Source organism: Castanea sativa, chromosome 2 (assembly GCF_040712315.1).
Source record: "Castanea sativa cultivar Marrone di Chiusa Pesio chromosome 2, ASM4071231v1".
In the NCBI taxonomy this organism is placed as follows: domain Eukaryota; kingdom Viridiplantae; phylum Streptophyta; class Magnoliopsida; order Fagales; family Fagaceae; genus Castanea; species Castanea sativa.
In genome coordinates, this window is record NC_134014.1 from 32,833,511 (window position 1) to 32,847,973 (window position 14,463).

The window sequence follows — 14,463 nt, forward strand, 5'->3', positions numbered from 1 at the left end:
CGTTGCTACACGGCACGTTACTAAGTCCGTTGCTACACGACACCTTTAAAAAGTCCGTTGCTACACGGCACTCTTACAAAGTCCGTTGCTACACGACAATATCTTTCCAAAATCTCAAACTATTTTAACAAAGCCCAAATATTAATTTGGCAAACTATTTTACAAAACCCAAATATTAATTTGGCACTATTTCATAAAGCCAAAATATTAATTTGGCAAACTATTTTACAAAGCCCAAATACTAATTTGGCAAACTATTTTACAAAGCCCAAATATTATTTTGGCACTATTTCATAAAGTCCAAATATTATTTTGGCACTATTTCTAAAAGCCCAAATATTAATTTGACACTATTTTACAAAGCCCAAATGTTATTTTGGCACTATTTCTTAAAGCTCAAATATTATTTTGACAACTATTTCTAAAAGCCCAAATGTTATTTTGGCACTATTTCATAAAGCCCAAATATTATTTTGGCAACTATTTCTAAAAGCCCAATATTATTTTGGCAACTATTTCTAAAGCCCAATATTATTTTGGCAACTATTTTATAAAGCTCAAATGCTATTTTGGCACATATTTACAAAACTCAAATATTATCTTAACACTTATTTCACATATACTAAATCCCTCACTCATGGGAAATATAAATACTCACTTCTCAAGAAATACCTCTCTTACAAAATTTATAAAAGCTCATGTATATCACCCATGGCTAAACTCTTCATTTTGTAGGGATAATCAAGCCTAAAGAAGCTTAATTACAAAGCCCAACTGGGCCAGCCCAGCCCATACTTAAATCCCAGCAACTAAAGCTCACGTGAGCTAATCAACCAAAACTCAGTACAATTCAACAGTTGGAGCCCTCTGCCATCAGGTTCCAACTTGTCCAGTCAAGTCAGAAGAGGACACGTGTCCATCAGAGGTTGAACCCTTCATTCACAAGCTGAAATTTCATCATTTCTCATATGACATAAAGCTAAAGCTAACTTGACAGAAAGCTGAAAGACTTCAGCCAGCTATACCTTCTTTCTCCTCCAGCCCATTCGGTCAAGCATCAAGAGCAGCCATGACTAGGCCATTAAAGCTCCTGAAACAACTTGAAATCAGCTCATTTTCGTGCTAAAAATGTGTATTCTCTGGTTCATGGACCAAGCAAATGAACCTCTAATGGGGAAACGTAAGGAAATGTGGTTTGGAGGGCACTAAAGGGATCCCAGCAGAGTTCCCAACAAGGACTCCAAGGTTGACACTTGGCTTGGGGTGATACAATCTGCCCTAGGGAGCTTTGAATATAGTAGCAGCATAACCAAGATCATTATCCTAATGCATGCTCTAATCCCATTAGCCAAGGCCAATCAACATTCAATGCTAAGTCAGAATCCCAGCTGTTATTACCCAAAAAAGCAAGAATCTTCCAAAAGTTGAGCTTACCACTCTTAGCTAAAATCCTAAGCACGATTCTCTAAGGATTTTCTGAAGATTGAGAAAGATTTATCAAAATTTATTTGCTAATTACCCCCTAAAACCCAACTATAAATGGAACTCTCCATTAATGCTTCAAGGGGGGAACAAGAACATACCAAGAAATATACTCATAGAGAAAAACTCTCACAAAACCCTTTTGTTTAGCTTTCTCTAAACTCCAGCAAATTTCTAAGTCACTAAGCTCTCAGCTTCAAGCATAGAAACTGAGTTTTTCAGCTCCTAGCTCAAAAACACCCCTCATACCTCTACTTAAAATCACACAGCTCCCCCCAACAGAAAGCCCAACAACCTTACCATACACTCTTACTCGTTACTCATACTACTCACAAATGACCCTCTCTACTCATTACATATACTACATCCACGAGCATGCCTTGGCACCATAATGATCTTGCTGCGCTAGCTGGGATCTCTCTCTCTCCCTTCATCTCACACTAAGCTTTCCTCATTATTTGTTATTATGGAACCCATGATATTTACTTATTCGCTTACTATTGATCGTTATGATGTAATTGTTACCATATAATTTTTCCCTCATATTATTGTATTAGGAGACTCCAGAGCTAACGGATAATGAGTCTAAAAATATGGATGTTTCTCTTAATCTGTGAAAACTTTACTACTGGGTTATTTTTCTGTAGAAACATTTTACGGTTGGGTTATTTTCTATAGAAATACTTTACAGCTGGGTTACTCTTCTCTGTAGAAACATCTTACGACTGGGTTATTTTTTGCATAAATACTTTATAGCTGGGTTACTCTTCTTTGCAGAAACATCTTACAACTGGGTTATTTTCTGTAGAAGTACCTCACGACTGGGTTACTCTTTTCTGCAGAAGTACTTTATAGCTAGGTTACTCTTTTCTGCAGAAGCACTTTACCGCTGGGTTATTTTCTGCAGAAACATTTTACTACTGGGCTATTTCTTACAGTAGACTTTTTAACCACGCTGACGTGTTTGCTGTAGGGATTGTTTATGGGTCATTCTTGTAAATCTTAATCTAGGTCCAAGGTATAAAAATACAGTGAATTATTTGGATCTTTGTCGATAGCCTTTGGGCCGTGCATTGAGCCCATCGTCGAGTTTCAGTTTAGGCCCCCGACCGAACATAAATCTCATTTGTCGGAAAGGAAACTTTTTCGCCCCCCGACACATACTGTGCGAATACTTTATGCAAAGGTGGTTTATATATATGTTTATATATATAATTGTTATATTTGGAATTTAGCCAATTGAACTATAATTATTTAACTATTATAGTTGCTTTTTGGTTGACTGTAATATTACACAAGCATGATTCATTCTGTTGTGTAAGAATTATTTGCTATGTTTGCAATGGCCTAAAAGAGGAAGCATTAAATCATGGGAAGATTGTAACCAAGTTAATGTCTGACCTTTGATATCTGTGCAAGATTGTAATAGCACTAGTTCATGGCATGTAATTTATGAATAATACATACATATATATATGGTCATATGGACACTATGGTTGATATCATTTGTTAATGTATTAGTTGTCTATTTGGGTATACCGTATACAATGCATATGTTATAAAGTTTGCATTGTAATGTGAACTTTAGTATTGGCAATAGTACGTAAATAGCAATTCAACATGTCCTCGGCCTCTTATGTGCAATGATGTATGGGATTGATGAATAAAAAAAATGAAAATTTCACTAGAGACAAGTTTTTTGAATCCATTTAATTCCACTCATTTTGGGCGTGGCTGCCATCTTTTAGTTTTTGGTTAACCTTTACTAATTCATCACGTGGTCCTTTATTTGATATTTAAAATAGCATTATGACAAATATTATTAATAATTTCAAATGTGTGGAGATAAGCCCAAGAATGAGACCAATTGCACACTTGTGGAGCTGTAATTATGGGGTTTCACTCTAAGTTAGAGAGTGTACAGTTCGCCCCTTGGCTAAAGGTGTTATTTATTTATAAAGTTTAAGGCACAATTGTTTGCATTGATATGAAGGACACATGATTGTTGTATTTGAGCACATACAGCCTCATTTAATTACATACATGTGTGTGTGTATATATATATATATATATATATATATATATATTGAGCATGTGTGAACTTGATTGGATATTAATGTGTTTAATCCCAATATATGTTTTGTAATATTTTTTTGGATGAAATATATGTTACATGCATTACTTGACATATTTGGGTTGTCTAAATTGTGGTATGCATAAGAGTTTGTTATGGGTGCTGTGCGTCCTAAAATAAGGCTGCTGGGCCTCGAAGGAATTTGGGCTCATAATCTATTTGTATAGTGGACTTTTGGATTTCCTATCACGGGTAGTGTTATGCTCGGTAGGCCCGTATACTGGGCCTCCTTCCTTTCCTCACTATCTCTTCCCTCTCTTCCTTGGGGAGAATTGATATCGCTCTCTCTCTCATCTTTTCTCCCTCAAATTGCCAACCCCGATTACTGAGTCTTCCCTGCCTATTTATAGCCAAACTTAGTGGAACAGTCATGATTGTTCCCCGGGTGGGTGGAAGGAGGGGTCCAATACTATTATCCATAAGCGGGGGTTTAGTTGGGAGTGGAAGGAAATGAGAGTGGCATTGGAACTGGCTCCACCGCTGGGTTTGTTTCTCGGCAGGGGCGTTCCTTAGGCAATGGAAGGGAGGTCCAATGCCGTTTCGTCTAAGTTGATGTTTGGTGGCGAGAAGGAGATAATGATAGTGGCGTTGGAACTAGCCCCGCGCGTATGTTATGTGCTCGGCATGGGCACATCACAGGTTGCTTTGAGCACTCCGAGCTCATAACTCTCGGACGGCACGTGCGTTACAATGTGTGATTAGCACGGGGCTCCTATAAGAGTTGGTTTTCATGGGCCCTAGGGCGATTGGGCTTGACAGGGGGGTAGAGCCCGTACAATAGCCCCCCTTAATTCATGTTCTGCTTCAGGCGATGAATCAAGGATCCAGGGCAAGTCGTAGTGATGGCTTCCCGCGGACGTATACTCTCGGCACGCGGCCAGGGCGATCGTCTCGGCGAATTTCTCGAGAATGGCGCTGTATCAGATCGTCATGTCAGTAATTAATATTGGGTAGTTGGCGAACCGCCCGACAGTTCGTGAACAGTCTGACGGTTTGTGAACCGTGCCCATGCGTGTGGGGGGTTATCCAAGAAAAGGATTTAGGAGGGTTGTTTTTCCCGCCCCTAGCCTCATTTAACGCTTCAAGGCCCTATAAGTAGCCCATTCTGGACTCCTTCTCCACTTTTCGTGTTTCTCTTGCTCTCAACCCCTCCTTTGCCGAGCATTCTTCTTCTGCACAAAAACCTCCTCAGTTCTCCACTCTCTAGAGCCCCAAGTAAGTTCCTTCTACCTCTCTTTTCTTTTCGATTCTTTTCCATTTCATACTAAAGTAATGGGATTTTCTCACCTGCTTACCCCTGAGGCTGCCTTGGCTAGTTTTAGAGAGACCTTTGGCATCCCAGGGGATGTCGACGTTGCGTATTGCAACGTGGGCAACCTCGAACTTCAGAGGGCTGCTGATTCAAACGCAGCGTTCTTCCTGCTGATGTCAATACTCGAGGGTGGGGTTAGGTTCCCTATAGACCCTCTCGTCATAGGTGCCCTAGGGTTTTATGGCCTGTGCCCCGATCAGTTTCCCCCCAACTTTTATAGGGTTGTTAGCTGTGTCGTCCGATTAAACCACATGTTCGGGCTGTAGTTGAACCAGCACAACATAAACTTCATGTATAAGCTGTGCGGCAACTTCGCCCGTGGTTATTACTTGAAAACTAGAGATACCCGAGTCCGGCTCATATCCTGCCTGCCCGACTCTAATAGGAACTCGGCCAGAGAGTTCGTTCAGGTGTGTGGTAACTGGCATGCCAGTGAGCTTCTTTGCTCGCTCTCACCACGTGAAGTTGGTCGGTACCGACAATCTCCCTTTGATTTGTTCTTGCATCCTTTATATATATACTATATTATATATATATATATATATATATATTTTTTAGCTGATCGGTTTGTTCCCGGGCTTATTGCAGAATCCAGAAGATTTTTCCCGGACAGTCGAGTTATACACGCACGAGACCTCAACTTCGTTCTTAGGTCGGAGATCTTCGTGCACGACAACGGGCAAATTAGGGCATCTCATTTGATCCTCGGCGTTAACCCCGTGAACACCACTCAGAAAAACTTCGGCCACGCGCTCTTGGTAGACAGCCCACTCCTGTCGTATATCGACGTGCAGTACAAGACCTTCCTTCCCCCCAGGCTCATCACAGGCGAGGCTCGAGGAAGTGGCCCGCGCTATACCACTACCGACGACATCGCGCCGGTGAGGGATGGCTCTGCCAAGCAAGTGTCGCAGAGTTGACGAAGGCACGAAGTGATCGGATAGCCAGAGGACGCTGCCCCCGTAGCCGAGGAACCCGCTGCCGCCTAAGTAGAGAGAATGGTGAAGCATAGGGAGATGACCCTTTCCCGATTCATCCCCGGCGCCGGTCCTGCGGCTCATACCCAGTCCCCGAGAGGAACGAGTCAAACTCCTCCCGGAGGCGAGGGCAGGAAGAGAAAAAAGGGTTGCCAAGAATAACCCTCCTATACCGGGTGACGCTTTGCCGAAGACCCCTTCCCGTGCAGCGGGCGGTTCCAGGCTTCCGGAGGGGCCGGCGGTGACACCCCCCGCGGTGCAGGCAGGAACGAACGTGGCATCCTCTTCACGGCAAGTGGTCGGTTGGCAGCACACCTTCTAGTTAGGTGATGAGTGTTTGCTGGAAACCACCAGTGTCCGACTATGGGACAGGGACGCAGGGGGTCGAGTGGCCCAAAGCTTGGCGCAGGGCCTCATGCTGCCCGAGGATGTGCACTACTATGCGCAAGGCGATGACGAGACACTTGCCACGCGACTACAATGGCACTCTATCGCGGTAACACTCTACCCCCCTTGACTGTGTGCATTGCACTGAGTGTATCTCTCTTTTCTTTTCTAATTTCATCATTTGGTTACTATCCTATCTCCAGGCCGCGCAGATGACAAGCATTGTGATCGGGTGGCTGAAGGATGCGGCCGAGGCCCTGGAGGGGGAGAAGGCGCTAAAGGCTGTTGCTGAGGCCACGGCCAGGGTAAAGGGGGAGGCTGCCGCGGCGTCGGAGAGGAAAGCGGTAGACGCCGAGAAAGCTCGGCAGGCTGCCGAGGGGAAGCTGACCTTCCTGGAGACGAAGCTTGGGGAGACCGAGCTTAAGTTAGCGACGGTGGACAGCTTGAGCCTAGCCCAGGCTAATGAAATCGCCAGCCTGAAGGAGTCCCTCGAAGCCTGCGAGGAGAAGTGGTACAATGTCAGCTTCTCGGATGCTGAAAACTCTGTGGAGCCGATCATTCACCAAGCTCGGCACCATGGCTTCAGGGAGGGATGGCTGGCTGCCCTTCAGGCGATAAGGGTGGCCGCAGACTCTCCGCTGTGGAACCCTAAGCATATCCCCTATCCAGCCCCTCCTCCACTTGCCGTTCAGAGTCGGACCGAGGCATCAGGCGAGGAGGAGACTCCGAGCATGATCGACCTCGTATGGGACATTGACGCTCATATGGAGGCAGCCGAACCGGAGGTCACAAGCAATATCCGTGCGGGGGCCGAAACTGCACCAGACCAGGTTTCACTGACAACTGTGAGCGGAACTGAGTAGCCTGTGCCTCCGCCCCCACCAGCCGACCTTGCCGTTTGATAATCCAGCCCTTCTTTGTCTCTCTGCTTTTTCTTTTTGTTTTATTGCTGTTATTATTTTTTCTTTGATGTTTGAAGAGCTTAAATCGCCGGGCTGTAGCGATAGAACAATTTCCCTGTCTGCCAGACAGTTGTAATTTATGTTTTTTTAGATGTCGTTGTTTCGATTTATGTCATTTATATGCCGCTTGTGCTTCTTTATTGCTTGCCTGATAACCGCCGATTCTGTATGCTATTACTTTCTTAATGTTAATGTCGTTGGTAAATGCCATCATATCTTACTTTCTCGCTTTAGTGAACAGGTCCCTACACCTATGTGAGACTAGCGTAAGGTTTTCACCTGCTTGATGATAGGGCTCGAACCGAGGGCAGGTTTCTGCCATTAGAAATAGAGTAAGGTTTTCACCTGCTCTGTGATAGGGCTCAAACCGAGGGCAGGTGTCTGTCCTTAAATAGAAATAGCGTAAGATTTTCACCTACTCGGTGATAGGGCTTGAACTGAGGGCAGGTTTCTGTCCTTAGATGGAAAATGGCGTAAGGTTTTCACTTGCTCAGTGATAGGGCTCGAACCGAGGGTAGGTTTCTGCCATTAGAAATAGAGTAAGGTTTTCACCTGCTCGGTGATAGGGCTCGAACCGAAGGCAAGTTTCTGTCCTTAGATAGAAATAGCGTAAGGTTTTCACCTACTTGGTGATAGGGCTCGAACCGAGGGCAGGTTTCTGTCCTTAGAAGGAAAATAGCGTAAGGTTTTCACCTACTCGGTGATAGGGCTCGAACCAAGGACAAGTTTCTGTCCTTGCCGTGAATGAGTTGCCTTTAACCTTGCGATTCTCTTTATAATTCTCGTCTGGCGATAATAACCTGAAATAAGAAAAATAAGGGGGGCGCTAAATCAAGGTCTTCATATTAAACATGCAGTGATGCCCAGTTACATCAGGTTTATATCTTTGGAGGGTGTCCGGTTATTGATAAAATTTTTTCACATTGTGAACATTCCATGGCCGGGGAAGCGGTTTCTCCTCCAAGTCCTCCAGATAGTAAGCCCCTGCTCCGGCAATAGCAATCACACGGTAGGGCCCCTCCTAGGTTGGGGCTAGCTTTCCCGCGCTCGTGTCTCGTGTATTCCCCACTACCTTTCGGAGTACCAGATCTCCCGCGGCAAACTCTCTCCTCCTAACAGCTCTATTGTACCTCTGGGCAAGCTTCTGTTGATACTCTGCCAGTCGAATGGTGGCCATATCTCGGTGCTCCTCCAGCAAGTCCAGCTCCCTGGCCATCAACTCCTCGTTCTCATCAGAAGCGAATCCCGCAACTTGGGCGCTACACAGGTTTACTTCAGCAGAGGTGACCACCTTCGCCCCGTAAGTTAAAGAGAACGGTGTTTCTCCAGTGAATGTCCTCGGAGTAGTTCGGTATGCCCATAGGACGCTTGGCAACTCCTCGGCCCATCTACCCTTGGCGCCCTCCAATCTTTTCTTTAGGCCGCTCACGATAGCCTTGCTTGTCACTTCTGCCTGGCTGTTACTCTACGGGTAGGCTGGCGTGGAGTATAAGTTCCGGATACCAAAGCCCTAGCAGAACTCCCGGAAAGCTCTGTTGTTGAACTACAGGCCATTGTCTGATATTAAGGATTTCGGCACGCCAAACCTTGTTATGATGTTCCTCCATACAAATCTCTTAACATCAACGTCTCGAATGTTGGCCAGCGCCTTAGCCTCTACCCACTTTGTGAAGTAGTCTACTGCCACCAGCACGAACCTTTGGTTGCCCGTTGCTCGGGGAAAAGGCCCGACTATATCTAGCCCCCAGCGGGTGAATGGCCACGGGCTGCAAACTGGGTTCAAGTTCTCGGCCGGTTGGCAGATCATCGGCGCGTGAACCTGACACCGTTCACACCTCTAAGCATACTCGGTGGCTTCCTTCCTCATCTGCGGCCACTAGAAACCCTGGGTCATTGCTTGGTGCGCCAGCGAGCATCCCCCCATGTGGCTACCGTAGACTCCCTCGTGCAGTTCGGCTAACAGCTCCTTAGCCTGGCCGGGGCGAAGGCACTGCAAGTATGGCCCTTCAAATGATTTGCAATATAGCTTCCAGTCGGCAGATAACCAGTACCGAGCGGAAGTTCGTTGTACTCTGCCTGCCTCCTTCTCATCTTCCGGGGCTCGATCCTCTAAAAGGAAGTCGATGATCGGATCCATCCAGCACTTCTCAGCTTCAGTGACCTGTATAATCAGTGCCCTGGCGACAATACTTGGCTCGGGCACCAGCTCCACCCTGATCAGCCGAGGTACCTCGTTAGCTATTGATGATGCTAGAGTTGCCAAAGAATCGGCGTGCCGGTTTTGTCCTCGGGCAATCCGCTCGATCTTGACTGTCTCAAAGTTACCCATCATCTGCTTGCTAGCCGCAAGTATTCTATCATCCAGGGATCCTTGGCCTCGAAGTTCCCTTGGACCTGACTAACCATGAAGAGGGAGTCCGAGTATACCTCCACCTCCTTTGCCCCCAGATCCATGACAACCCTTAGTCCTGCCAGCAGAGCCTCGTATTCAACCTCATTGTTAGAAGCCCTGAAGCCTAACTTGAATAAGTGTTCTAGCTTTAGATCTTCCGGGGTGATGACCACGATCCCTGCCCCCGCTCCAGCCACATTGGACGCTCCGTCCATAAACACCCTCCATGGCCTGACTTCTACCACACCAGTCATGCTTTTAGCTCTCAGTGAGAACTCGGCAATAAAATCCTCAAGTACTTGTCCCTTCACAAAGTTCCTCGGCTTGTATCTGATGTCGAAGAAGCCCAGCCGAGTCCCCCACTTGGCTATCCTCCCCGTAAAGTCAAATCTCCTCAACAGTGATTGGAGCGGATACTCAATCAAGACGTGGACAGTGTGGGCCTGAAAATAATGGGGTAGTTTTCGGGTGGAGTGCCAGCACCAGTTTTTCCAGTGGTAAGTACCTAGTCTCCGCGTCGACTAGCATCTTGCTGATGTAATAAACTGGGCGCTGTGCACCGTTATCCCTTAATAGTACGGCGCTCGCTGCATGCTCGGATACGGAGAGGTACATGTACAAGTCTTCTCCCCGTTCTGGGGCTGACAACGTCGGTGCCTGGCCAAGGTAATCCTTTAGATCTTGGAAGGCCCTGTCACACTCCTCGTCCCACTGGAACCCTTTCCACCTCTTTAGAAGTTGGTAAAAAGGCTGGCACCGATCGGCGAACTTGGAAATAAATCGGTTAAGAGTAGCCAGCATACCCATCAGCTTTTGAACCTCTTTTGGATCGCCCGGCGGTCTGAGACGTTTCACGACTTCAATTTGATTGGGGTTAACTTCTATCCCCCGTTCAGTAATCAAATAACCCAGGAACCTGCCGGATCCAACCCTAAATGCACACTTATCGGCGTTGAGGCGCAGCCGGTGTCGTCGAAGTATTTCAAACACTTCTTTCAGGTCGCCAACTTGCTATCCTTCTTGCTTGCTCTTTATCATCATGTCGTCAATGTATACTTCCACCGTCCGTCCAATCTTATCCCTAAACATCCTCGTCATCATTCGTTGATAAGTGGCTCCCGCGTTCTTCAAATCGAACGGCATCACGGTATAGTGGTAGTTAGCATCGGGCGTTAAGAATGCTGTCTTCTCCTGGTCTTCGGCGGCTAGGGCAATTTGGTGATAGCCCTAGAAGGCATCGAGGAAACTCATTCTTGAGTGCCCACACGTAGTGTCCACTAATTGGTCGATTTTCGGCATCGAAAACGGATCCTTCGGACATGCTCGGTTCAGATCGGTAAAATCAACACAAACTCTCCACTTGCCGCTTTTCTTTTTCACGACTACCGTGTTTGCGAGCCATTCCAGAAAGAACGTTTCCTTTATGGCCCTCGCTTCTCTCAGCCTCCCAACTTCCTGTCTGACGGCTTCCACATGCTCCTTAGCAGACCTTCTCGGTCTCTGTTTCTTGGGGGGGCACAAACGATCCACATTCAGCTTGTGGACTATGAACTCGAGGTCGTCGCCGGGCACCTCATATGGATTCCATGCAAACACATCCACGTTTTGTATGAGGAATAATATTAGCCGCACCCTTTCACTATCATTCAAGCCTGCCCCTATCTGAAAACTCCTTTCACTTCCCGGTAAGATCTTTACGTTTACCAAATCCTCGGTAGCGCTGGTCCCCACCACCTAGGGATGCTGTAATTGCTATAGGGGTGCCTTCTCGGCTGAATCCTTTCTACTCTGTATGTTTGATTGCCGCGGCTACCAAACATTGTCTGGCCGCCTGCTGATCATCCCTTATTACTGTAATCCCTTCATCAGTTAGGAATTTGTCTTTTACGTGCAAGGTGGACAGCACAGCCCCCATGTCATGTATCCATGGCCTTCCGAATATTGCCGTGTATGGTGAGAAAGAGGCAACCACTATGAACGTCACCATTACTTCCCGGCCTCCCATGATAACTGGGAGTAAAATCTGCCCCTCTGGAATCACCATGTGCCCGTAGAATCCCATTAAAGGTGTATCATACTTGGACAAGTCCACCTTTTTCAGGCCGAGCCCCTTGTATAGGTCCAGGTACATCACATCTGCGCCATTCCCCTAATCTACCATTATTCTCTTCACTATAAATCCCCTTATTCGGGCCGTGACTATTAAAGCATCGTGGTGGGGCTGAGCAGTACCTTCCAAGTCGTCGTCATCGAACGCGATGGGTTGTCTACTGTACCTGGGCTTCTTCCCCGGGGGTTGTTCGCTCGCGCTTCCTTCCGTTGACACCACGGTCAATACCCCTTTTGCTATGGGCGCTCTAATTGGCGTGGATGACCTCTATCACTCCCAAAGGGGGTGGGAGAGGGTTTCTACGCAACCGATCAGCCTGTCCGGTCTCCTGATTCCCTGTCTCCACCAGAAACTCCTTCAAATGCCCCGTCTTCACCAACTGCTCCAGGTGATCTTTCAACACCCTACACTGCTCGGTGGTGTGTCCTTTTATCTCTGTGATAGGAGCAATACAAATTCTGGTTTCTCCTTGACGGGTTGCCCGCCATCCTGTTCGGCCTCTTAAAATACGAATCATTTTTTATCCTATCAATGATGCGGTGTACGAGCTCCTTGAACGTCGCATTGACTCCCCCAACCGCCGGGCCGGGCTCTTGAATTCTCAAACCCTTCCCATGCCTAGGGTTGAAACCGTGGTTCCGAGGATAACTGATTATCGGTTCCTTCCCTTTGGACCGCAACCGATCATCTTCTAAGCGCTTGTACTCCTCGATATGCCTCATCAACTACCTCATATCCTCGGGAGGTTTCAAGGTCAACGATTCTCTCAGCCCGGATTCTTCGGGTACGCCCATCCGAAAATTGCTCGCCGCGATCTTTTCATTACCCCCACCAATCTCGTTGTACAACTCCCAGTACCGACTGGCGTAGTTGCGAAGGGTCTCTCCAGCCCCCATCTTCATTGATAGCAAAACATCCACGGGCTGCGGCACTTGGCTGCAAGTCATGAACCGTAATCCGAATTCCTGGATCAGTTTTGAAAAACTATGGATCGAGCCCTTCTTCAACCCATTGAACCACCTCAAAGCAGTGGGCCCAAGGCTCAAGGGGAAAACCTTACACATCAATGCGTCGTTATGGGAGTGTAAGGACATCATCTGAATATAGCGACTTACGTGTTCCACCGAGTCCGTCTTCCCGGTGTAGGAATTGAACGGTGGCCGTGCGAACCGGCTCGGCATAGGCGCGCTCTCAATATCTCTAGAGAACGGAGACCGGGCGGCCTGACGCAGTGCTCGGCTCATGGTATCCATGGCCACGTTACGTGGTCACTCCACGTCAGGGGAAGTCGATTCACGGTCCGCATACTCTCGCGAGCGGTCGCGGTGCCTACGAGACCCGGATTGATGAGATCCTGCCTCACGGCGATTCCCCACACTTACTGACCTTTCCCTTCGTTCTCCCACGTCCCTTCTCATGCGTCGGCCCCGTGCTTGCAACTCCAAATCCCCGCAAGCGCTCGAGCTCTTGGTCCCTCTGTTTAAGCTCCTGATCTCTTCTGTCAAGGCAGCTGTGGCCTGAGGTGTCAGACATTGTCCGGAAGGTACGACCCTTCTCTGAGCCCAGACTCTTCTACCTCCTCATGCCTTCTGTCCTCCTGCCTTTTTTGCCTCCTTTCTCGCCATGTAGATCCCCGCGACGACCCTCCAGTGCCGCTCTCTGCATGGCTTCTCTGTCTGCTTCTGGACATCCTTACGAGTGCGCCAAGATAGCACCACAGCTACGTAGGAGATTCCCATAGACGGCGCCAATTGTGCGTCCCAAAATAAGGCTGCTGGGCCTCGAAGGAATTTGGGCTCACAATCTATTTGTATAGTGGGCTTTTGGATTTCCTACCATGGGTGGTGTTATGCTCAGCAGGCCCGTATACTGGGCCTCCTTCCTTTCCTCACTATCTCTTCCCTCTCTTCCTTGAGGAGAATTGATATTGCTCTCTCTCTCGTCTTTTCTCCCTCAAATTGCCAACCCCGATTACTGAGTCTTCCCTGCCTATTTATAGTCAAACTTAGTGGAACAGTCATGATTGTTCCTCTGGTAGGTGGAAGGAGGGGTCCAATACTATTATCCATAAGTGGGGGTTTAGTTGGGAGTGGAAAGAAATGAGAGTGGCATTGGAACTGGCTCCACCGCTGGGTTTGTTTCTCGGCAGGGGCGTTCCCTAGGCAATGGAAGGGAGGTCCAATGTCGTTTCATCTAAGTTGATGTTTGGTGGCGAGAAGGAGATAATGATAGTGGCGTTGGGACTAACCCCGCACATATGTTATGTGCTTGGCAGGGGCACGTCACAAGTTGCTTTGAGCACTCCGAGCTCATAACTCTCGGACGGCACGTGCATTACAATGTGTGATCAGCGCGGAGCTCCTATAAGAGTTGGTTTTCATGGGCCCTAAGGCCATTGGGCTTGACAAGAGGGTAGGGCCCGTACAAGTGCTTATCAGTAAGCAAGGATGTGGTATTATAGTTTCATTCATTATAAGAATGAAGTTGAGAAATAACTCAATGAATGCAGTAAGTTCTTGATTACCATAGAACTTATGGGGGGAAGCTTTTATTTCCACAAATTATTTGTTCATTGAGATGCCTTAAAATAAATTACTAAGACACCTTGTGAATTATGGAAAGAGTAATCGCCTTTCTATAAATTCTTTGAATATGGGGGTGTTTGATGAAGGTGGTGGTTCTTATTCTTGAATGATAAAAAACCATG

General features: G+C 47.1%; 3 protein-coding genes across 3 annotated transcripts; all 3 read right to left on the bottom strand.

The window, feature by feature from the left end:
• Positions 1-9,582: 9,582 nt before the first annotated feature.
• LOC142625237 (uncharacterized) lies at positions 9,583-10,453 on the bottom strand. The gene is made up of 2 exons (XM_075798927.1): positions 10,152-10,453; positions 9,583-10,036 (listed from the first exon to the last, which is right to left on the bottom strand). The coding sequence occupies exons 1-2, from the start codon at positions 10,451-10,453 to the stop codon at positions 9,583-9,585; spliced, it is 756 nt and encodes a 251-aa protein (XP_075655042.1).
• A 976-nt stretch (positions 10,454-11,429) lies between these two features.
• Positions 11,430-12,273, bottom strand: LOC142625238 (uncharacterized). The gene is made up of 2 exons (XM_075798928.1): positions 12,022-12,273; positions 11,430-11,795 (listed from the first exon to the last, which is right to left on the bottom strand). The coding sequence occupies exons 1-2, from the start codon at positions 12,271-12,273 to the stop codon at positions 11,430-11,432; spliced, it is 618 nt and encodes a 205-aa protein (XP_075655043.1).
• A 208-nt stretch (positions 12,274-12,481) lies between these two features.
• Positions 12,482-13,009, bottom strand: LOC142625239 (uncharacterized). Its single transcript, XM_075798929.1, has one exon. It carries the CDS (start codon positions 13,007-13,009, stop codon positions 12,482-12,484), a length of 528 nt encoding a protein of 175 aa, XP_075655044.1.
• Between the last annotated feature and the right edge of the window lie 1,454 nt (positions 13,010-14,463).

What these genes read in the sequence shown, in the direction of transcription:
- LOC142625238 (XM_075798928.1), bottom strand. Translation starts at nt 12,273, where the DNA reads ATGATTCGTATTTTAAGAGGCCGAACAGGATGGCGGGCAACCCGTCAA. An exon ending in CCCCTTTGGGAGTGATAGAG is followed by an intron (nt 11,796 to 12,021) that starts GTCATCCACGCC and finishes ATGGTAGATTAG; the next exon opens with GGGAATGGCGCAGATGTGAT.
- LOC142625237 (XM_075798927.1), bottom strand. Translation starts at nt 10,453, where the DNA reads ATGGGTATGCTGGCTACTCTTAACCGATTTATTTCCAAGTTCGCCGAT. An exon ending in CTAGTCGACGCGGAGACTAG is followed by an intron (nt 10,037 to 10,151) that starts GTACTTACCACT and finishes ACTGTTGAGGAG; the next exon opens with ATTTGACTTTACGGGGAGGA.
- LOC142625239 (XM_075798929.1), bottom strand. Translation starts at nt 13,009, where the DNA reads ATGGATACCATGAGCCGAGCACTGCGTCAGGCCGCCCGGTCTCCGTTC.